This window comes from Arachis ipaensis, chromosome B5 (genome assembly GCF_059453495.1).
Source record: "Arachis ipaensis isolate K30076 ecotype BB chromosome B5, ASM5945349v1, whole genome shotgun sequence".
In the NCBI taxonomy this organism is placed as follows: Eukaryota; Viridiplantae; Streptophyta; class Magnoliopsida; order Fabales; family Fabaceae; genus Arachis; species Arachis ipaensis.
The window spans coordinates 24,835,107-24,859,617 of record NC_142440.1 but is presented as its reverse complement, the minus strand read 5'-3'; the positions used below and the strand labels follow the sequence as shown (position 1 = coordinate 24,859,617).

The 24,511-nt window shown below is 32.3% G+C and overlaps 1 protein-coding gene and 1 pseudogene across 2 annotated transcripts; one reads left to right on the top strand and one right to left on the bottom strand.

Moving 5' to 3' along the window:
- Positions 1 to 707: 707 nt before the first annotated feature.
- LOC107643348 (coatomer subunit beta'-1-like) lies at positions 708 to 4,723 on the top strand (annotated as a pseudogene). The gene is made up of 11 exons (XR_015883599.1): positions 708 to 1,086; positions 1,599 to 1,705; positions 1,809 to 1,951; positions 2,505 to 2,683; positions 2,770 to 2,833; positions 2,969 to 3,145; positions 3,320 to 3,411; positions 3,545 to 3,619; positions 3,876 to 3,990; positions 4,130 to 4,201; positions 4,441 to 4,723. The product of XR_015883599.1 is annotated as a coatomer subunit beta'-1-like (transcript).
- Positions 4,724 to 5,540: 817 nt separating this feature from the next.
- Positions 5,541 to 8,373, bottom strand: LOC107641781 (axial regulator YABBY 4). The gene is made up of 6 exons (XM_016345239.3): positions 8,210 to 8,373; positions 7,872 to 8,139; positions 7,740 to 7,788; positions 7,562 to 7,637; positions 7,151 to 7,261; positions 5,541 to 5,820 (listed from the first exon to the last, which is right to left on the bottom strand). Exons 1-6 carry the CDS (start codon positions 8,288 to 8,290, stop codon positions 5,740 to 5,742), a joined length of 666 nt encoding a protein of 221 aa, XP_016200725.1. The 5' UTR covers positions 8,291 to 8,373; the 3' UTR covers positions 5,541 to 5,739.
- Positions 8,374 to 24,511: the final 16,138 nt, after the last annotated feature.

The window sequence follows — 24,511 nt, the reverse complement described above, 5'->3', positions numbered from 1 at the left end:
TGTTATATGATATAAAGTTGTGGCCACAGCAGACAGCAACTATTTCAGTCTTCTGTAATAGTGAATCAATCAAGTCTCGAACATATAATAATATTTATAACATAAAGTCTAGACATATGAGTTTGAGACATGAGTTTGTGAGACAACTAATAGATGATGGTGTAATTGCCATCACTTATGTAAGATCTCAAGAAATTTAGCAGACCCTTTGACTAAAGATTTGTCAACGGATAAATTCAAAAAGACTACTACTAAAATGGGATTAAAACTTATTGTTGTTAAATGATGGGAATCTAACCTTATTCTAGTAGACCACTAGTTTTAATGTTTAATGGATAATAACAAGTTATTTAACAATTAGAGCATTAAGGTATATGATTTAGTGCTATTTACAATAAGGTGAGTTAAAACTCTTAATGGAATGATAATATTATTTATCAAAAGATTCCACCTATATAATGAATATAGGAGTCGGTGGAAACTCAGGTGCAGTCGACTTCATGTGAAGTTGATAGCTGAGAGCCGTTAGATAAAAATTTAGTCAAATTAATCAAACTATTTAACGGTTCTCAGCTATCAACTTTACATAAAATTGACTGCACTTGAATTTCCACCATAGGAGTCACTATGCCAAATTAACTATATAGCTACACTTATTTTGTGACTTTTATTTTAAGCGTCTCTATTTAATAATATTGTGACACTTATGGGGTTAATCTTATAACCGTCATTATTCTACTTTAGCCTACATCTCTTATCCTCCTCCGTTTATACATCTACTGTAAACTTCTATTCCTTCCACAGCCATTTGAAGATGAGAAGAGAAGCGAAGCGAAGAGAAGAGAAGAGAAAGTAACGCCACAGCCTTCACTAGTTCGCATTCACTGGTCGCCCACCGTTCGCCAGTCGCTGTTACCGTCGCTCGCCGGTTGCCGGTCGCCGTTCACCGGTCGCCGTTCACCGGTCGCCGTTCACCGGTCGCCGTTCGCTGTCCCCGCGCCGTTCCTTCCCTTCCTCTCTTTTAGGAGTGCGAACCCTAATCCCCCTTCCAGCGACTTTTTCTTCTCTTCAAACTCAACACCGATAGTGAGTATTTGAATGTTCTACTTTTTTCTCCTGCAATTTTTCTATTTTTGCTTAGCGTTTGTTGTACTGAAGGTTGTTGCAATTGTTTGTTTGGTGCTCTATTTTGCTGCAATTTATCATAATGATTATATGCTCATATTGATATTTTCAGTTTTTACTTTGAAATCTCTTGTTTCTTTTTAATTTTACTAGCACTCAACATGTTCGATGAAATGCTTTAACTAGATTTCTTTGAATGCTTCTGTAAGTTATATATCATGATTGCAACAGTGAATTATTATTGTAAGGTTCTTGGAGCATGCTTTTCTTTTCTTGTTCTTCTTAACTAATGGATTTCTAGCATGGTTTAATTACATCTTCATTAGCTTTTGCCCTCAATTTTCAAGCAATTGAGAAAGTACAGCATTTCATGAGTTCTAGCATGGTTTAATTTCTTGTTCTTTACGAGTTGTTTCCTGTATATTTTTGTTTATTTCCAATATAGGGCATTAATGCCATAATCTTCCTTGCAGATTTGGAATCTTGGTTCTCCAGACCCTAATTCTACCTTGGATGCTCAAACCTTACAGGTGGTGACAAACCTTACCTAATAACTGGATCTGATGATCACACTGCAAAGGTTTGCTTTCTGTTTTCCATTTTCTTTACACTTTGCTAAGATTTGTTTGCCTTTTATGTATATATGGATTGGAATGATTACATGGATAAAACCTATGAAACAGGTATGGGAGACTAAAAGTTGTGTCTAGACTTTGGAGGGTCACACACACAATGTATCTGCTGTATGCTTTCATCCTGAGCTCCCTATAATTATTACTGGTTCTGAGAATGATACACTACGAATATGGCACTCCACAACGTATAGGTAATTGGAGATTCATAGAATACTAAGTTCTAAGCTTATCTTCAATTTGCTTGGTTCCTTATGGCCTTTCGGCCAATTGTCATCAATGGCTTGTGGAACTTGAATAATTTAACTAACCTTGACTTTTGATCTTAGGTAATGAGGGCTTATAACACTTTTTTCTCCCCTAGAAAGAATGATATTTTGTCTCACGTTTCTTCTTAACCTTTCCTCTTATGCTGTTTTTGTTAAAAGATTATACTCTATAGAGAATTCTTTTTCATGACAATGATGCCTGGATTTGAGATTCACCAGAGTGGAATGGATTTCATCTGATTCTTCTAATTTAAGCATTATAAAACAACATTGTTTCCATCCGAAATATAAATTTAATAAATCTAAAAATTATCTACCTATGAAAATTTACCTCAATAAAATCCTTGTTTGACAAGGAGCTAAGTGCTTGTAATGCTTTGACATGGGCACTATATTTTTAAAGATTGCCTGATTTGGGTTCCCAAAATAAAATTTGTATTAATTTTGCTATCTTTGAAGTGAAATAATTATTCTCCAGGGAAATTTGATTGTAGTGAGAATTATGTTTTCTTTCAAGAAAAGAAGAGTATCCGGCCAACATTTTCAGCTGAACGAATATTTGGTGGCACTGTACTGGCAATGTGCTCAAATGATTTCATTTGCTTTTACAATTGGGCTGAATGCAGGTTGATTCGTCGGATTGATGTTAATGTGAAAGTAAGTGCTTTCATGAGGTGATGTGTAGTTTTCTGTTTTTTGCTATGTAAGTCGTCGTTAATCTTTTAAAATATTTATTGTGCCAGAACCTCTATTGGGCTGATAGTGGTGATTGCAAGTGACACATCATTCTACATCTTGAAGTACAACGTGAGGATTCTAATTAACTTGATCCTTTTATCTACAGTTGATTTTATCCGAACACACAAAAAAGGGGGGGAAATTTTATTGGGTTGCAATTTGCTTAGTGAGGCACAATAAAAATTTTAACTTCCACTTTTGCAGCGTGATGTTGTTGCATCATATCTTGACAGTAAAACGGCCGTTGATGAGCAAGGTGTTGAAGATGCCTTTGAGCTCCTCCATGAAATGAATGAGCGTGTGAGAACAGGGATCTGGGTTGGGGATTGTTTTATCTATAACTATTCTTCTTGGAGGCTTAACTATTGTGTTAGTGGAGAGGTATTGCCAATTTCTCCTATTTGGTTCAATTTGAAAGAACTTCTAATTCTCATGTTTATTGAACTCCTTGTTATCACCTCTACGTCTTGATAAGTTTATTCGTTGCGGAGAAAAGGATTTATTTTACTACTTGCCTCAGTTAAGGCTTCTTGATAAATACCATTATGAACTTAGGTGACTACAATGTCTCATTTGGACCGTCCTATGTACTTGTTGGGATATCTTGCCAGCCAAAGTAAGGTTTACTTGATAGACAAAGAGTTCAAGTAAGTGCAGTCTTTGTATCATTTGATATCACATATTACGCTAATAGTGTAGTGCAGTGCTTGATTATATTTCTGTTCTTGATGGTTTCAATTTAATGGGATACACGCTACTTTTGAGCTTGATTGAGTACAGGACTCTTGTGATGCGTGGTGACTTGGATAGGGCCAATGAAGTTCTACCATCCATTCCTAAAGAGCATCACAACAGGTACTAGCTCATTAATAGCACATCACTTCTTGCCCACTTTGTTATGGTATTCTTAACACTGAATTATTGTTATTGTTATTGCTTGATGTTCTTTCATGATACAAGTGTATAGTCTCATATTTTGCAGTTTTACCCCTCTTCTTAATGTAGAGGGCGTATTGTTCTACTTTCTAAATTAGGAATTCAGTTCTAAAGCTTGGTTCTAAGATGTCATATATGTGTCCTAGTTAAAATTATATACATGTTTTTATGGTAGTGTGGCTTGATTCCTGGAATCACGAGGCATGATAAAGGATGCTCTTGAAGTAGCTACTGACCCTGACTATAGGTTCGATCTAGCCATGTAGCTTGGGAGATTAGAGGTTGCAAAGGTAAGTTAAAAAAATTTCATGTGCCTGAAAGGAGATAGCCTTTGACTTATAAAAGTTTTATAATGTAACTTACTGATTACTTTCTTGTTTCACTTTAAATTATGAGAACTACTCATCCTTTTTTCTGCTCTTCGATCAGAGCATTGGCACGGAAGTGCAGAGTGAGTCTAAATGGAAGCAGTTGGGAGAATTAGCCATGTCTACTGAAAAGGTTTTTTTCTTTATAGATGCTGATCATAGTAGGATTTTAAATATTTATTGTTATCGTCACTGTCAGTAATGATCTAGGGGGTTTGATGTTGATCATTCTTCTTAACTAATGGATTTCTAGCATGGTTTAATTTCATCTTTATTAGCATGTTTATTTACTGCATTTCATGAATTCTCATAAAATTGTTATTAGCAATTTTCTCCAAATGCATTCTAATCATTGCATTATCTCATTTGCAGAGGACAAGAGTTGCTTGTGAAGCAATTTTTGAAGTTGGCTACTATTGAGGTTGAAGGTGAAACGAAGTTGCAGAGAGAAGTTGCAGAGAAAAGTTGAGGATTAAGTTATAAGTACAATTGTTAGCTTTATATGTTTGGATTAAGTTGGGATTTTTTTAATTTACATTTTATGGATTATGATTATGTAAAAGTTGTAGAATTCAACTTTTGAAATATATTGTTTCTATTTTGTAAAACTTGTGCGATTGAGTTTAAATTTGTTGAAATATAAGGCCATTTATTATTTTGTTGGTACACATATAAATTATTATTTATGTCTTTGTCCCTTTTAGCTACCCCATGGCAACATCACCTTAAGGAACCATCACTATTTATTGTGTTTATTTTTTATATTAACTAATAATAATAACAAACTATTTAAATTTTAATAAATACATATTTATACATTTTGATTTAGCTTTTTAAATAATAAAAAATAATTTCATTCTGTTAAAAATAAATTATTATTAGTATCTGTTATCACTAGCCATTAGTAATTTTTAATGGATAAGTAAGTAAAGTTAAATACCATACTTACATATAAAGAAACAATTATGATACATATTTATTTTTTATTTAAGATAAAAATTTAGTTATTTTCATAGCATAGTAGCATTATAATAAGAGTTTTACTAGTTTGTTTGTTTTTTTTTTGTATTTTATACCAAAGATAGAAGACTCGAATCCGTAACCTCTTAATTGAGTATGGAGAGACTATGCCATTTGAGCTATTACTCATTGGCATAGTTTTACTAGTTTATGTACTAAAAACATAGATTAAGCATATTATAAAAGAAAATATTTTATAATTATTATAAAAATTAATTTTTTATATTTTTAATGCATTAAATACATAAAAAAATATTATAATTTTTTTATTGCTATATTTTTAAAATAGACTCTTAGAACACAAGTTAATTAAATCTTTGTAATAGTCACCAAAAAAATTAAAGCTTTATAATAAAAGGCTCATAAACTGGCCCAACAAGGCAACAACTTAAACTATGAATTATTAATAACTTTCTCAACTAATTAAGTCTCTAATAATATATATGTTAGTAGTAGCAACAACTGGCACTTCTTATTAACTCGTTTTCATTCCCAAGAGAGCATCGATATCTATATTTTTTTAAGAAGAAAAAACAGTATAAGAGCTAGGCAGCTTAAACATTAATAAAATAAGATACAGATTAAAGGGAACTTTGAATTCTCATTTACTATATGTTATTGCACTACTGTGCTTATTTAATTGATCTTTCTTCATTCAAGTTGTGTCCTTGCCATGATGGAATTTCTTTGCATCTTTCTTCCATGGAAACCTTCACCTTCTTCGTTGATGCTCTGAAAGTGTCATACACGAATTTTGATCTTGTCATTATAAAGACAAAAAGTACTGTAAGAAAGGTAGACATTTATCTAGTCATACACGAATTTTTTAGTATCTTAATAATACTTTTTATGCTTTAGTAAAAGTCTATATTTTTCAGCCATTTTTACTCTTCCGTACAAAAAAATCTCTTTATTGTTAAATCATATTGTCTTATTTTATAGTTAGGGTAAAATATTAAATTGGTCCTCTATGTTTAAGCGTAATCCTATTTTGGTCCTTAAGGTTTAAAGTGTCATATTTTAATTTAAAAAAGTTTCATTTAGCTTCAACAGTAAGGTTAAAGTTAAATAATTAACGGAAAGTCCTCTATGACAACGGTACAAGAACAAGGTCAATAATCTAGAGAACAAATACAAACTCCAAAGACACAAAATCAATCCTAGATGCATTAATACATTTATTTACTATTTTTTTTACAATTTAAATGAAATATTTTTTATAGAACTAAGAAAAATGATAAATAAATGTATTGATGTATCTATAATTGATTTTGTGCCTCTGAAACTTGTACTTGTTTTTTTATATTATTAACCCGTATTCTTGTACTGCTATCATGTAAGACATTTCATTAATTATTTAACTTTGACTTTACAGTAGGACTACATTAAAATTAAATGAAACTTTTTTATATTCAAATAGAACACTTTAAACCTTAAAGATTAAAATAAGATTTTGTCCAAACATAGAGTACCAATTTAGTACTTAACCCTTATAGTTATTAAGCTTTTTTTTAGCACATATATAGTACTAATTTAATATTTAAGAGTGCTAGTTGTCATTTATAGAATTATAGTTCATTAAATTACTTAAAGGTATATATATACTTGTAAGAAAAAATAGGTTAAATGATATTTTATTGTAAATTAATTTAAACTTGGAATAATATAAGCTTATTCAAACATTAGCTATAACTTAAAAAATGAGCCATCCTTTAACAATATGGCAGGTTATACAAATATGAAACAAGTGTAATTGATTGATTATAATGCATAAAATCATGTACATAAGTAGTTTCTAATAAATGGCTAAATGTCACATTGATGGGCATATCCAGCATGAGGATAAGTGTTTGTTATTGAATGAATGGGAATTGAATAAGCTAACTCTATTATTCCCTCTTGGATATGAAGAAAAGTGACAAACAAGAGGAGCTGCTTCTAATAACAAAGTTCTAATTAGCCAAAGTAACTTGTTTCAGCTGTTAAGTCTACAAAATGAAGAAAGCATTATATATTGTCTTCGTCATTTTTATTTTAATAATTGTTATTATGGGTTTATTACCTCATGAGAATGAGAATGACGGTCCACTTGGGAGTCCAGATCCGCAAATTGCTCTTTCTGATTGCAAATTTCTTCATCTCCGTTTAACTGAGTTGGTGGAAAATTGGCCCACTGAAAATGACTAATATATTTCAGCATTATAAACACAACAAATTTTGGGTGCCTTTCGTTTGTATTTTTATTTTTTTATAAAAATAAAAAAATAAAAAATAAAAATACAAATACAAACCAAATATATCTTTAATTTTTTTTAAATCTAAATAATACTTCTGTCAAAAATAATGATAACAATACTTCTGGTTCCCTATTAATTCTACAAAGCCTTCTAAATGAGTTAAATAATAATAATAATAATAATAATAATAATAATAATAATAATAATAATAATAATAATAATAATAAAAGCTTTACATTTTTGGCAGCAGTACTGAAAGCCTCCTTGTGTGCCATTTCAGGGTTTTCTGCCTTTAGCCTTTTAATCTCTTCTCTGCATTAAATCATTACAGATTCTGCTATTAATTATAATTCATAGTTTTTGAAGTTCAACTATATACATAAATATATAAAATACAACAACAACTTTGATTACTTGATGAATCGGTTATAAGCTGATGGAGTTCGCTGTCTTTTCTCCGGTGCTACACAAATTAAATTAAAGATAATATAGAAACATGATGAAATTATTATAATTAAAAAAAGTTGTTGTACGTGTTACACATACGTTTGTTGACAACATTGTTGATTGTGGTTACATCCTCTTCTGCACAATCATTAGAAGAGTAGTTCATCATCATTATGGATGAAGAACTGTTAGTTGCGATGTTGTTTGCATCCTCTTCTTTTGAATGATGATGATGATGAGTAGAAAGAGAAGCTAAGAGGTGTAAAGGGACAAAAGAAGCTTTCATCATATTCACAGAGAGAAGGCTTGTGCAGTGTCCGCATCTCACTGTCACCACCATTGACATGCTGCTGCATGGCACACTCACCTGCATCATCGTCATCTATTCAATTCAACTCAATAAATGTTTGATTCATAGTTAATGATTAATTAATTACCATCAAGATGGTAGTGCAGAATCCACATTGGACATAACATATCTGTTCTGGAAGATCAAACAGTTGATTCAAAGTTGACATCAATGAATCTGTGAGAGAATCTTGATAGATATATAGAGAGAGAGTGAAAGAGAGAGCGTGAATAAAAGGAAGAAGAAGAGAAATAAAGCATTTATAGTTGAAGCTAATAAGAGTGGTGGACACTCAAAATCAATCATCATCACCACTTAACATTAATGATTATTATTTCTATGCTCATTTTCATTGCCGGAAACCACTCCAACATTATATCCATGCTAATAACAATGCCAGATTTTTCTGTTGAAGACTACTTTCTCATCCAAATAATAGGGATCATGTCTTCTTCATCATAATTACTGCTTAGCTTTTCTCTTTCTTTCTTTGTTGTTGTCACTGGTATATAAACTCCTCTGTAGAATGCACAGTGGCCCAAAGTTCTATGCCACTTTTACAGAATGGTTTAAGTGCTTTTTTGTTTCATTTGTTGTTTTCTCTTTTATTTAATACACTCTCTCTAACATGAAAGTGAAAGTGCATAAAATTTTTCCACAATTGAATGGAAGGGGAACTTTCCATGCAGAAAAAAAAATGGTAAAGTGGCATCTTAGGATTTGTCTTTCATCAAAACACAGCAAAACTAATTGACCAACGAAAAAAAGGATCTTCTCCTCTTTACTTTCTTTCTGTGCTCTCTACTCTTGGCACATATATATGTATCTATCACACTTTCTCATTGAGCTAGGATTTAACCACTTATCAATTTTTCATTTATTAATGAACACATGTATATACAACTTTTGATACGAAACTATATCAAATATTTCCTATCTTAAAAAGCATAATTTACGATCTTAACAAATTACAATACATAATTTTCTATCCTAGTAAAGATATATATAAAAGTACTCTTGGAGTACTTTATTTATACATAAATTATAGAAATATTATTAATATAATATTTGTATGTATATCTAAACTATCCATTAATATCATTCAATTCTTTTCTGCTGTTTCATTAACTTGTTTCCATGTGACATAGCAGATGAAGTTGGATTTTAGAGTTTTCCCATGATCATGGATCAATAATCACTCAATACCATGAAAAAACTAGTGCAAATATTATACTACTACTAACTATCATGAAACAATTATTGCCACTTTCAAGTAAAAATCTTTTCTTTTTTTCGATATTTTATATTTGAATATTCAAATTCGTCTCTAAACTATTTACTAAATTGGTCTCCAAAAGATTAGGGGCTTTATACTTCACAGTAAAATAAAACAGAGTTTACCAGAAACAAAAAAATTGTTAATTATCAGAAAATGGAGTAAGAAGTGCTTGAACAAATATAAACACTTAAAGTAGATAAGATTGTTGTTTCATAAGATATTAAACTCTACCAAAAAAATTGGGGATGCTGCTTTATTACAGACAACTAAGGATGACAGTAATGGTATTCATATAGGACTAGCTAGTAGTAACTATTAGTATCTCTATTTAGGGTGACTGGGACTAGTTCTTTCCACAAAGATCCAATTTTGTGAAAAAAAAATTTAGATGTCATGTTCAATGGCCATGCCCTACAAACAAAATGAATGAAGTTGTATGTGGGGTTGGTAGGAATCAAGAGCCGCATATACACTTATCTCATTGCTGCATTATTATTTCCCAAGTCAATTTTTGTAATATATTAGAGATAAACACGTCACGCATTTATATTCTTACTATGTAAAGCACGATTGATTGTTTATATATTTTGGCCTTTTCTCCTATGCTATGAAGATTATTGTCGTAACACTTTTCCCTTCACTGTTCATTTATCATATTAATTTATATCCATACCTACTTCAATATTACTCATTTATTATAAGAATGAGTTTATTGGAAAAGCTCCTTCACCATGCAAAATTTAAAAGTGATTTAATTAATACATCTTATGAAAAAGTGTGGAATTCTGATTTCTAAAAATGTTGCTGATGTACAAGGCTTTTTCCCACTATTTTTAGTGACTTATGACTAAACTAAAGTTTCTTAGGTTAAAGAAATGATATCAGACAGATATGTAGTGAGACAAATTCACTTAGACATGGAGATAGTTGAATGATAGGGACATGTCTTTTGCATTTTATTTTTTGAGATATAGAAAATAATAAAAAAAATAAATAAATTTTATTCAACTCTCTCTAAATTAAAGAATAAATTATTTCTTTTGACATATCTTACTATTATTAAATAAAATAAAATAAATTGACTTGTCATGGTAACATGGTTAATTTTAACTTTTAATCTAACCTAAATTTTGTTAATCTAATCAATTAATCACGATGTAACTTTTTTTTTTGTAAATTATAAAAATTATTAAAAAATTTAATTTTATAATTTTATATTTTTTCTCAAATTATACATTTATTAATCGATTTCAATCACAAAATAAAAAATCTCAAAAGACAAAAAGAATAAATAAAAGAAAATTCAAGAGACACCAAAAATTTAAAATTTTCTCTCTTGCTTTCTTAAATTTTTTTTCAAAAATCTTTTTCATTGTCCTTATTAACTAATTATATTTATTTATTATCCATTATTTTTTTAGACTGATTCAAAAGTTATTTCACACAAAATACACATGTATTAATTCATGATAACTATGTTGTGTTTGCGTTTTGTTATTTGTTTTTTCTGGTTGCTTATACATATTTTTCGGTGCATTTTAGTTTGCCAGCATCCCAAACATGCCTTCATGGCTATGTTGAGCAACAACGTAACTGCTCTAGTTTAAAAAGAATTTTAAATTAAATTCTTTCTACTTTCATTGTTTGAAAGGCCAAGTATTTGAGAAGTTTTATTGCTTTGAAATGTTTTTATCGGATCTAATTTTATTCTAATTTTTGTGCATTATTTATTATTCTAATTTTTTATAATATATATTATTATTTTTATTAAAAATGATAAATTAAATAAAAATTTAATTATAAATAATAATAAAAATAAGATTATTAAAAATATTTAAAAAGAATACTAAAATATGTTATTTTATATATTATTTTTAATTTAATAAATAAATATTAATTTTTATTATAAAAAATACTTATAAAATTGTTCATTTTTATATGTTATTTTTAATTTTATAAATAAATATTAATTTTTATTATAATAATAAAAAATTATAATATACTAAAATAGAATACTATACAAAAATATTATATAAAAAAATACTAAAAAAATATAAAAAAGATTAAATATATTTAAAAAATAATATTATAATTTAATATTATATTTTTTTAGTAATTAATTAATTATTTATCTAAAAGTAATTTTACCTAATATTATCCAAATAATATTTATTTTATCAAAATTAATTTTAGTAAAAATTGCCAAACATAAATCATGTTAGCACAAACTCATTTCTATTCAAAATTAATTCTACAAAATCACTTTCATTTAAATTCTAGTTTAGCCAACATCAATCCAAACACACACCTATTTGAAGAGATCACAGTTGCTCAAGTATTATAAAGTTTGTCTTCAAGCCGTGATCAATATTTCATCACTCTGTTTCACTTCAAACCTTACAAGTTTTTAGTGGTTTGCTTGTTTTTCGTTTATTTATTTTAGAATTTGAACAAGCCTCTAGATGTAAATTGGTTTTAGCTTCCCTGTATCTGGATTCGACGGCTATCTATGAATTACAATGAGATGTTTGACATCAGCTTGAGTGCCTGAATTTGATAAATTAATGTTACTATACAAACATATGTAGAATCATATTGATGAACTATACAAAGAAGCAAAGGGAACAAAGGTGTGAACTATATAATAAGAGGGTACCCTATAGTTCTACATTATGCTCTGATAGTAATTTTTACCAGTTGTGTTAGAAACCATTTGGTTTCTTGTAAAAATATGTTTATGAATGAACACTATGTAAGTGATAAACAAAATTTAGTTGTCGTTCCTTGTATTAAATTTTTAGTTTAAAAATTATTAGATTTAAATATTTAAAAATATATATTGAATTTTTAAATATTTTTTTTAAAAAAATTAAAATTTAAGTTTTTCGTCAGTTAAATTTGCTAGTAACTATTAATTTAATTATTAATAATAAATAATATATTATCATCAGATTTATTGGAAAAAAATCTAATGGTAACAATGCAAGTTCCAAAATTTCGTAATTAAAGGTTTATATCTACAGGTAATTAGCGGCGAACGAAAAAATTCGACGATAATAGTTACTAGCGAGGTTTATACCGTCGGATTTATTCTACCGCTAAATCCAATGGTATTCAACATTTTTCTTGTACTGTTAGGAATTGAGTTCAAATTGTAATAACGTGTGAATTAGCTACAACTAAAAGAACCATAAGAATAGTATTATTTGAATATTTTAATATTTGTATTTCAAAAATTTACAAAATTTAAATATTGAAGTGAAAACTCAACCAAAATATAAGGTGATCCAATAAATTAAATATTCTCGAAAATAATAGTATTTGAATGATTAAGAAAACATTTTCCAAACAATATAATATAATCCATGCTGGAAGTAACTGGCTAGCAACTTCTATGACAGCATGAGACTTTGTTTCTTTGCCTATGACATGTAATTGGAGAGTGAAGATTTTTGTTCTTACTCTGAAAGGTTAAAAGAATGGTCTTGTTTTGAACACAAAGAAAGGGAAGAGTGTTTTGACTCACGGAAACTTTTGCCTTTCCACATTATTTTGGGAAATCAATATATAAAGCTGAAAGTTATGCACAGCACACCAGTTTCTATAGGCATAAATTACTATAAATGAAGAGAGTGAAATTGAGCTTATGAGTACATCAGAACCCAAATAAGGATATCTCATAATTATTGGAAAAAGACTAGTACTTTTGAAGGGTTAGTCAAATATCATATCATTAAGTATCTAGTGTGACACATTGAGGTATCACTGTTTTCTGTTCGAATCCATAACCAAAAATCAAATTGAACCGATCAGCTATTTATTTTGGACAGTCTTTTCGGTTTCGGTTTGGCGTAGGGTTTTTGAAGTGGAGATTCAAAGGTTGGTTTTCATCTTATCTAAATACATTATACATATATTTCAGATCTTTATATATGCAGAAAAATTCAGATATCCACACATCATCTTAATAAACAATATACAAAACAAACGTACTCAGAATATGAATAGTATCGATTGTCTAACAAGTTCACTTGACAAGTGAATAGGTAGCAACCTATGACATACACGATGCTCTCACTAACGGATTCACAAATTTTAAATTGTGTAGATAATATATAACATAAAGAATAACAAAAGATTTATACAACTATATAAAAGTATATAAAATTAAATAACATAAAAGTATTAAATATTAAATATTTAATAATCTTTTATTATCCACATCAGTATATGTTAAATAACAATAATAATAATAATAATAATAATAATAATAATAATAATAATAGACTTTATTGATTATCTTCTATCCAATAGATTGATTATGTTTGAAAACTAATCATCAAAATATATGTGTAATTTATTAGAAAAGATTAAAGTTGAATAAAAAAATTTAAAAATATAAACTTTAACTAAATAAATTTAATAATTGAATAATATCACAATATTTTTTTTACCTAACACCTGTTTTAAGAACACATTTTAAGAATATCATAAAAAATATTTTATTAAAAATAATTAAAAAGATAAGCTTTTTTATATTTCTAAAACATGAATACATCAAAAATTAAAAAAAATATTATTATACTCTTAAAATATATTTTTAGGATAAAAATAGTTAAATCCATTTAATAAAATAATTTTTTAGTCACAAAATTTAATAAAATAGTTTTTATTTTAATATGAGAACAAATACAATTTTAAATAGAAATACATATATATAAATGTATACTTTTCCCATAAATTTATATGTGCATCCATAAATCCCTGCACGGCTGCACACAGGGAGGGTGAATAATTTTCGGGTTGTAATATCGGTTTAAATAAATTTTCTACTACACTCGTCCTTCGATTTTTGGGAGAAGATACAATCGAAAGTTAGACAATCCATTGACAATTTTGTGAGGTTATCTCCTTTCACCGATTCAGTTTAATTACGATTTAACTAAAATAATCAAATTATAATAAAATAATATATAACATTAAAAATAAATATACAAAAATAGAAATATTTTTAGTATAAATCTTAAAAATATATAAAATAAAAATGCAATACCAATCAAAATCTTATAATTTCATTGAAATAACACAATAATCAAATTCAAAAGGAGTTAGTTATATATATATATAATTTTATTATATGTATATTATAAAATAATAAAGAACAAATACACACAAAACTATTTATCACTTTAAATGTATTTTAATTCCTATTTTTTTATTTAAAAAAGTATATTTTATATCCTTTAATTTTTATATATTTAATTTAAATTAAATATATTATATTAGTAGATTTTTTTATTTAAATTAAATAAACTTATTATTTACTAAAATACATAAAGTAAAAAGTATTTTGATGAGCGGATATTTTATACGTTTTTTGGCATTATTTTTATATTGTTTTAGTTATATTTTGTTTAAGTTTCATTGCATTTTTATAGGTTTTAGTGCAAAATTCACATTTTTTGATTCTACTTTGAGTTGTGTTTTCTAATGATTTCAGGTAATTTCTGACTGAAATTAAGGAGTTTTGGCAAAGGCTGATTCAGAGGCAAGGAAAGCATAGCAGATGCTGTTAGATTCTGACCTCTGTGCATTCAAACAAGCATTTCTAGAGCTACAGAGGTCCAAATGACGCATTCTCAATGGCGTTGGAAAGCTGATTTTCAGAGCTTTCCAGCAATATATAATTATATACTTTTCTTCGAAGGAGCCTGCCCATACTGGGCATTGAACGCCCAAGACCTACCCCCTTTCTGGCGTTCAACGCCCCAAGGAGACAAGCCAGCGTTGAACACCCAAGAACCACCCCTTTTGGGGCGTTCAACGCCCACCAAGAAGCAAGGCAGCGTGAATCAACTCCCTAATTGGCGTTCAACGCCTATTCCTCAAGTTGGATGCCAAGTTCATCCCAAATACTCAACTAAAGTGGGCCCAAAGGTGGATTTTCGCACCTCTACTAGTCCAGTCTATAATACTTTTTGTACTTCTTAGCTATTAGGTTATTATATATAGAACAAAGATCACCACTGTTAGGGACCTTTGCCGATTCGTACATTTTACAATTACTTTCTGTAAGCTATGAACGACTAAACCTCCTAAGTTAGGGTTAGGAGCTCTGTTGATTCTCATGGATTAATAATATTACTGTTTCTATTTCAATACACTTTTGATTCCATTCTCTTGTGTACTGTCGTTCTTCATCTCATGAACTGAGGATGACTTGTGACAATCATCCTTATTCTACATGGGTTCCATGTGAGTCCTGACCTGGATAGCATTGAACCACAGCTAGAGAGTGCATTGCGGATTCCATGAGCGTGCCTGGGCGAATTTGGATAAGTGACATAAAATCCTGTTGACTGTGGATTACTGAGGTCTCTGTGGTGTTAAGGCTAGATTCTGAGAAGCAACGTTCCCTGATTCGGAAGATCCGACCTTGTCTGTGGCGTTTTGAGTAGGATCGCGAATGGGAGTGGATTGCTTAGTGCTTCACCTTCGGCTGTAGTGGGAAACCATGAGTTAACTTGATGAAGATGCTACATGAGTTGCTCGGATATGGTGGACTGCTATGGTTTAGAAGAGACTAACTTGATGAGGATGCTACATGAGTTAGTCAATTGCGGCTGCCATTGAATGAATCATTCGTTATTAAAGTAGACAGTAAGAAAAGTTAATCCAGAAAGAATATGCATCTCCGAAGCCTTAACCGAATCTCTATCATTGCTTACACTAATTTGGTATTTCGTTTCCTTTATTTTTCGTTTATGCTTTCAAACAACAACCATCTTTTCTAATCGCCTGATCAAGATCTACAAGATAGCCATTGCTTGCTCAATCCGACAATTTCTGTGGGATTCGACCCTCACTCACCTGAGGTATTACTTAGACGACCCGGTGCACTTGCCGGTTCAGTTGCGCGGACTTCAATTTTGCACACCAAGTTTTTGGTGCCGTTGCCGGAGATTGTTCGAGTTTGACAAACTATCGGGCTATCTTGTTGCTTAGATTAGGTATTTTTTACGGTTTAGTTACTCTTTTGCTTGTGTCTTTTGTTTTCTTTTCCAAAAAATTTTCAAAACCTTTGCTTTTCTTTAGTAATCTTTATCTTTTGTTTGAGTCTCATGTCAGCTTTTAAGTTTGATGTCCCCCTTATTTTCTTTAATTTTTCAAAATTTATTCTTGAGTGTTCTTCATTGTGTTCGAATTGTTCTTGGTAATTTTTCTTGTTTGATTTCAAAAGTTCTAAGTTTGGTGTCTTTTAGTTGTTTTTATTTTAATTTTCGAAAATTAGTGTCATTTGATCTTAAAATTTTTAAGTTTGGTGTCTCTTAGTTGTTTTTCTCTTTTCTTAAAATTCTAGAAGATAAAAAAATATTTTTTTTATCTTTATTCAAATCTTTGAAAATCTTGCTATCTTTTCTTCTCTTAATTTAAAAATTTTAAGTTTAGTGTTTTCTTGTTAGTAAAGTTAAATTTTAATTTCAAATCCTTATCTTATCTTTTTTATCTTTCTTTAAATTTCAAATATATTATCTTATCTTATCTTAATTTCAAATTTCAAAATCAAATCTTTCCAAAATTTAAATTTTTTTCAAATCTTTGTCATATCTTTTTAGTCAAATCTTTCCTATCTTATCTTAATTCAATTTCAATTTTCAAAAAAATAAAAAAAAATTTCAAATTTCAAAACTTAACTTCAAATCTTTTTATCATTCCTTGATTGACTCTTTCTTTCAAATTTTAAATTCCAAAATCTTCTTTTAAAAGTTTCTCCTTTTAATTTCAAAATCAATTCTTTTATTTTGTTTTCAAATTTTGTTAGTTAATTAGTTACTTGTTTTATCTTTTACTCTCCTTTCTCTTTCTTCTTTTTCAAAAATTTTATCTCTCTTTCCTTCTCTATTTTCGAAAGTATCTCCTCTTCTCTATTAATTTTCGAAAACTATCCTTATTAAAGGACATATTCTTTTCTTTTCTCTAACAAAGGACCTCTATACTCTGAACCTGAGAGAACTCTAAGGAGGTATTTACAACAAGTTAGACAACAACACTCCAGAGGAAACCTCACAGAACTTTTCGAACAAGAAGTTGAAAATACAGGCATGGCAGCCAATCCGAATGATGGAGGAGACACAAGGAAGGTTCTTAGTGACTTTGCTACACCCACTTCTGATTTCTATGGGCACAGCATCTCTATACATGTCATTAGTGCAAATAACTTTGAGCTGAAGCTTCAACTAGTCACTCTAATGCAATAGAATTGCAAATTCCATGAACTTCCACAGGAAGATCCTCATAAATTTTTATCTGAATTCTTGCAAATCTATGATACTGTTAAGACCAATGGAGTAGATCCTAAAGTCTATAGGCTTATACTTTTCCCTTTTGCTGTTAGACACAGAGCTAGGATATGGTTGGATTCTCAACCCAAGGAAAGCCTAGACTCTTGGAAAAAGTTGATCAATGCATTCTTGGCCAAATTCTTTCCACCTCAGAAGCTGAGCAAGCTCAGGGTAGAAGTTCAAACCTTCAGACAAAAAGAGGGTGAATCCCTCTACAAAACTTGGGAAAAATACAAGTAACTGATCAGGAGATGTCCTCCTGACATGCTATCAGAATGGACTATCCTAGGTATCTTCTATGATGGCCTATCTTAGATGTCCAAGATGTCATTGGACTATTCTGCGGGTGGATCACTCCGCTTGAAGAAAACGCCTGAAGAGGCACAGGAACTCATTGAAATAGTTGCAAACAACCAATTCACGTACACTTCTGAGAGAAACCATATGAACAATGGGGTAGCTTAGAAGAAAGGAGTCCTGGAGGTTGACACTTTGAATGCCATATTGGCTCAAAATAAGATCCTGACTTAACAGGTCAACATGATCTCTCAGCATCTGACTGGATTACAAGCTGTAGCTGGCAGCACTCAAGACACCTCCTATGAAGGAGATGCTTATGATCCAGATCAACCCATGATGGAAGAGGTTAATTATATGGGGAATCCCAACAATAAGCCTTATGGAAATACCTACAACCAATCATGGAGGAATCACCCTAACTTTTCATGGAAAGATCAACAGAAGCCTCAACAAGGCTTCAACAACAACCAAGGAGGAAGGAACCAGAATAGGTTCAATAACAAATCATTCCCACCTTCTCAGCAACAGATGGAGACTTCTAAGCAGAACCTCTCTGACTTAGCCACTATAGTCTCTGATCTCTCTAAGACCACTCATAATTTTATGACAGAGACTAGGTCCTCCATCAGGAATTTGGAGGTACAGATTGGTCAGCTGAGTAAGAGGATCCCTGAGATCCCTTCTAACACTCTTCCAAGTAACACTGAAGTAAATTCACAAGAAGAGTGCAAGGTCCTCACTGTAGCAGCTGAGGCTGAATTTGAAGGGAAGATTCTGGCGTTGAATGCCAACCAGGGAGTAGAGGCTAGGCGTTCAATGCCCAAGTAGGAGCAAGTCTTGGCGTTAAATGCCACAATGGGGGAGGATGAGCATTTTGCGCCCCCTAAGGACCCCCTTGTTGAAGAACTAAAAGAAACCAGCACTCATGAGGAGACCATAGAGGTTCCCTGAAATGCCTTGTTACAGATTATAGAATTTGAAGAATACTCTTCTTTTGATGAAGAAAAGGGGACTAGGGAAGAGCAAGTTGCTCGGTACCTAGGAATTTCGATGAAGATGAATGCCAAATTAATTGGAATAGAGACATTGGAGGACAAACCTCCAGTGCTCACCAAGGAACTCAATGCCTTGGTTCAGAAGAAACTACCTCAGAAGCTGCCAGATCCCTGACGCTTCCTAATTTCCTGCACCATAGGAACAAATACCTTTGAAAAGGCTTTATGCGACCTAGGGTCAAGCATAAACCTCATGCCTCTCTTTGTAATGGAGAGGCTGAGAATCTTTGAGGTGCAAGCTACCAAGATCTCATTGGAGATGGCAGACAAATCACTGAAAAAGACATATGGCCTGGTAGAGGATGTCTTAGTACAGGTTGAAAACCTTTACATTCCTGCAGATTTTATAATCTTAGATACTGGAGAGGACGAGGATGAATCCATCATCCTTGGAAGACCTTTCCTAACCACTGCAATGCCATAATTGATGTGGCAAGGAGAGAGCTCGTTCTGCAGTTATGGGAAGATCACATCTTGTTCAAGATGACCAAACCTAACTCCCTCCCTAAAGGAGAGACAACTATGCAACACTTAGTGTTCTAACCTTCTCTCTCAGTGCAGAGTCCCGAAACACTAAATCTAAGTTTGGTGTTGAGAAACCATCATCAAGCACTGAGAATAAAGGCACTAAGAAGAAGGTGCCTAAAGGCTAGAGAATAAGAAGATCCCCACTGAAGGTCTCTCACATGGCATGAGAGTTGTCTGCACTGACAGTCCAGTCTTTCCACACACTATGAACAAGATCCTGTCTCTAGAACATATGGAGCTCATCCATGAGAGTACAGGAAGGAAGTTTACTGTAAAGGGTAAAATTCTGAGCCCCTATCCATCTCCGTAAAGGAGCTGACCGTCAAGCTAGTGATGTTAAAGAAGCGCTTGTTGGGAGGCAACCCAACTATAACTAGAGTATTTCTATTTTTCTTAAAGTTTAATTTTGTTTCGGTAATATTAGTTTATCTTTATACTTGTTCCCTTTAAGTTTGTGATCATGTGCAGTAACCAGAACAGAGATAGAGACGTTCAGAGATGGAAGCAGAATACCCTGGAGTACACCCCTTGCTGGCGTTGAATGCCAGACAAGGAGGCAAGAGGGGCGTTCAACGACCCAAATGGGTGAGGAAGCTGGCATTTAACGCCATACAAGGAGAAGTGTGGGCGTTCAACGCCCAAGAGGGAGCAGCATTACTGGTGTTGAATGCTAGGAAGGGTGACCCTAAAGGGCGTTCAACGCCCACAATGGAGCAGAGGCTGAGTGTTCAACGCCCATAAGGGGGCAGGGAATCCGAATTTTCTAGCCTCTCTGGACCAGTGGGTCCCACAGAATCTCCACCTACCCCATCTTTTTCTCTTTCTTACTTTCTTCCTTTCCCACATGCACTCTTCCCCATACACCCTCAACCAATCACATTCACATCACCTTTTTCTCTTTCCAAAACCCTTCATCAACTCCCACCAACCCATTTCAAATTCAAATCTTTTCCACCCATCTTTCTCCCCCTCATGGACGAAACACAACCCTATAAATAACCTATCATACAACCCTTCAAACACACACCTCATACATAATAACTCCCACTTAGCCGAATCCCTTTCTCCCTCCATCTCTACTATTCTCTTCTTCTTCTACTCTCTTCTTCTCTTTTGTTCATATTTGCTCGAGGACGAGCAAAGTTCTTAAGTTTGGTGCTGCAAAAGCTTCGCTTTTTGGCTTCTACCATTCCTAAGTATGTCACCCAAAATCGGAGAGTCCTCAAGAAAGAGGAAAGGAAAAGCCATTGCTTCCGCCTTCAAACCTTGGAAAATGTGAAGATTCCTCACCAAGGCTCATCAAGACCACTTCTATGAAGTAGTGGCAAAGAAAAAGGTGATCCCTGAGGTCCCTTTCAGGCTCAAAAAGAATGATTATCCGGAGATCCAACAAGAAATCTGGAAAAGAGGTTGGGAAGTTCTGACCAACCCTATCCCGGAAGTTGGGATCTTAATGGTGCAATAGTTTTATGCCAATGCATGGGTCACTAAAAATCATGACACTAGTGTGAACCCATATCCCAAAAATTGGCGCACCATGGTCCGAGATCGACTCTTGGATTTCAGCTCAGAAAGTGTAAGGTTGGCGCTCCAACTACCATTAATGCAAGGAGACCCACACCCTTACACTAGAAGAGTCAATCCGATCAGAGGCTGGACTAAGTCCTTTCAAACATCTGTATGGAAGGAGCTCAGTGGAAGAGGAATGCTCAAGGCAAGACTGTCTAACTAAGAAGGCATGACCTCAAGCCCGTAGCTAGAGGATGGTTGGAATTTATCCAACACTCTATTATCCCTACTAGCAACCGGTCCGAAGTGACCATTGACCAAGCCATCATGATTCATTGCATAATTCTCAGGAATGAGGTGGAGGTACATGAGGTGATACCTCAAGAGCTACACAAGGTGGTGGACAAAACCTCCACCCAAGCAAGGTTGGAATTTCCTCACCTCATATGTCACTTATGCAATTTAGCAGGAATTGTCATAGAAGGAGACATCTCCATTGAGGAGGACAAGCCCATCACTAAAAGAAGGATGGAGCACATAAGAGAGCCTGCACAAGAGCCTGTGTAGCCACCTCCAGAAATCCCTGAGATGTCTCAAGGGATGCATTTTTCTCCCCAAAATTATTGGGATCAATTGAACACTTCTCTAGGAGAATTGAGCTCCCACATGGATCAGTTGAGGATGGAACACCAAAAGCAGTCCGCCATCCTTCATTAAATAAGAGAAGATCAAAGAGCTATGAGGGAAGAGCAACAAAGGCAAGGACGAGACATAGAGGAGCTTAAATGCTCCATTGGATCCACTAGAGGAAGCAGTAGCCACCGTCACTAAGGTGGTCACGTTCCATTACCCCCTTGCTTATGTTATTTTTATGTTATTTTTCCGTTTTTCCATTGTGTTTCATTGTCTGTTTCCTATTTCTAAGTACATGATCATCTTTGTTTATGTCTTAAAGCTATGAAATATTCCATGTATCTCTCATCATGCTTAAAAGAAAAATTTTATTTGAAAAAGAGAAGTAAGATGCATGAACTCGAGTTATATAATAAGAATAGTCCAACTATTTGATGTGGTGTCATTACTTTTACTTTCTGAATGCATGAATCAATAGTGCATATTTGATGTTGGAGCTAAGTGTGTTGGCTCTTGAAAGACTGATGAAAAATGAGAAGTATTATTGGTGATCTGAAAAATCCCAAAAATTAATTCTTGAAGCAAGAAAAAGCAGCAAAAAAAAAAAAGAGAGAAAAAGCCAATAACTCTTTAAAACAAAAGGCAAGAGCAAGGATCCAAGACTTTGACCATCAATGGTTAGGAGGGCCTGAAAGAAACAAAATCTTGGCCAAAAAATTTCAAATGAGCTCCTCCCCCTAACTAAATGCTTGTGGTGTGAAGGTGTCAAGTGAAGAGCTTGAGACTGAGTAGTTAAAGTTGTGATCCAAAGCAAAAGAGTGTGCCTAAGAACTCTGGACACCACTGTCTGGGGATTCTAGCAAAGTTGAATCACAATCCAATTGGCTTCACCCAGTTAAGTGTCTGTGGGGTTTATGTATCTGGTGGTAATACGGAAAAACAAAACGCTTAGAATCACGGCCAAGACTCTAAAAGAAGCTGTGTTCAAGAATAAAAAAGAACTAAACTATGAGAGTCAATAATATCATCCGGATTCTGAATTCCTAAAGACACCAACACTTATGAGCTTCAAAGAATAATGAGATGCCAAAACTATTCATAAGTAAATGGTTGCTAGCCCCGCTCATCAATTGGAACTAAGCTTCATTGGAAACTCTGAGATTTATTGTGTCCTTCTCTTATTTCTGATCCTACTTTATTTTTTGGTTGCTTGGGGACAAGCAACAGTTTAAGTTTGGTGTTCTGATGAGCGGATATTTTATACGCTTTTTGGTATCATTTTCATATTGTTTTAGTTATGTTTTGTTTAAGTTTCATTGCATTTTCATAGGTTTTAGTGAAAAATTAATATTTTTGGATTCTACTTTGAGTTGTTGTGTTTTCTGATGATTTCAGGTAATTTTTGGCTGGAATTGAGGAGCTTTGGCAAAGGCTGATTCAGAGGCAAGGAAAGCGTAGCAGATGCTGTCAGATTTTGACCTCCGTGCATTCAAATGAGCATTTCTGGAGCTACAGAGGTTTAAATGATGCTTTCTCAATGGCGTTGGAAAGCTAACTTCTAGAGCTTTCCAGCAACATATAATGATCTATACTTTTCTTCGAAGTAGCCTGCCCATACTAGGCGTTGAACGCCCAAGACCTACCCCCTTTCTGGCGTTCAACTATATCACCTATATCAAGTGTGATTTTGTTTACGTCAAGCTTCACCTATATCACCTATATCACCTATATCAGTAGATAGAAAAAGGCATGACATTGAATTTCAAGTATGATTTTGTTTACGTCAAGCTTCACCTATATCACCTAAAATTCGATTGTATTGAGAAAGAATCATAAGCTTTCCATAAGGTGTTTCGGTCTGTTTCAGATTAGTGCTAGGATTGGCAAGGTAGCTTACAGGCTTGAACTTCCTTCTACTACGAAGATCCATCCAGTTTTTCATATCTATTTACTCAAGAAATGTGAAGGCAAACCTAACTCCATGACCATTCCCATGTCCTTGTTGAATGACGAGCAAGGTTATAAGATTCAAGCACAACTGATTTTGGAACACCATATTATCAAGCAAAATAAACGATGGCAAGAAGAGGTATTGATCAAGTGACAGAGTATGACTAAAGATGAAGCCACTTGGGAGCTTTTTGACCTTGATGACAATGTCATTTTTAAATGATAAAGAAATGATACATTGAGAAAGGACAATAATGTTAAAAAGGATTCTATTCCAAGGAAAGAGAGATCTGAATTCCAAGGATCTAACTAACTAAGCGTGAGATAGGGATTGGAAAAAGTATTAATAGCTAGAGGAGAGCTCTTAAAGAAGACATTGTGTATTGTGAGTCTAGCTTCCTTTTGATTTTCTGTTCTTCTTTCTTCTTCTTCTTTCTACTCTTCTCTATTCTTGTATTGAGTTTGATGCGTTCCTTTGTTGTGCAGGTGATCTATGAAGCCCTTCGCCTTTCTTTTATTCATTCATTTCTTTAATTCCTTTAATTTACTATATACACAGAAAAATCTCCCAAAATTATTGTTCAATAATATATATGCATCATATACCATTATCTTTATTCTTCTCTGGAGATCATAACTTCATATTATCAATCATTATACTAATACTAAATAAATTAAGCTATATTCAATCATGTGATATTTAGATATATCTAATCAAATTCATTATTTGATATAATTAATTATATATAAATTATTTGATTTAATGAATTAAAAAATTAACTAAAAAATACTTT

Excerpts from the sequence above, each read along its gene's own strand:
- LOC107641781 (XM_016345239.3), bottom strand. The coding sequence starts at position 8,290 with ATGTCAACTTTGAATCAACTGTTTGATCTTCCAGAACAGATATGTTAT. Across the intron at positions 8,140-8,209 it reads TCTGCACTACCATCTTGATG|GTGAGTGTGCCATGCAGCAG; the intron begins GTAATTAATTAA and ends ACGATGATGCAG. Across the intron at positions 5,821-7,150 it reads GTCATTCTCATTCTCATGAG|AGCATCAACGAAGAAGGTGA; the intron begins GTAATAAACCCA and ends TGACACTTTCAG.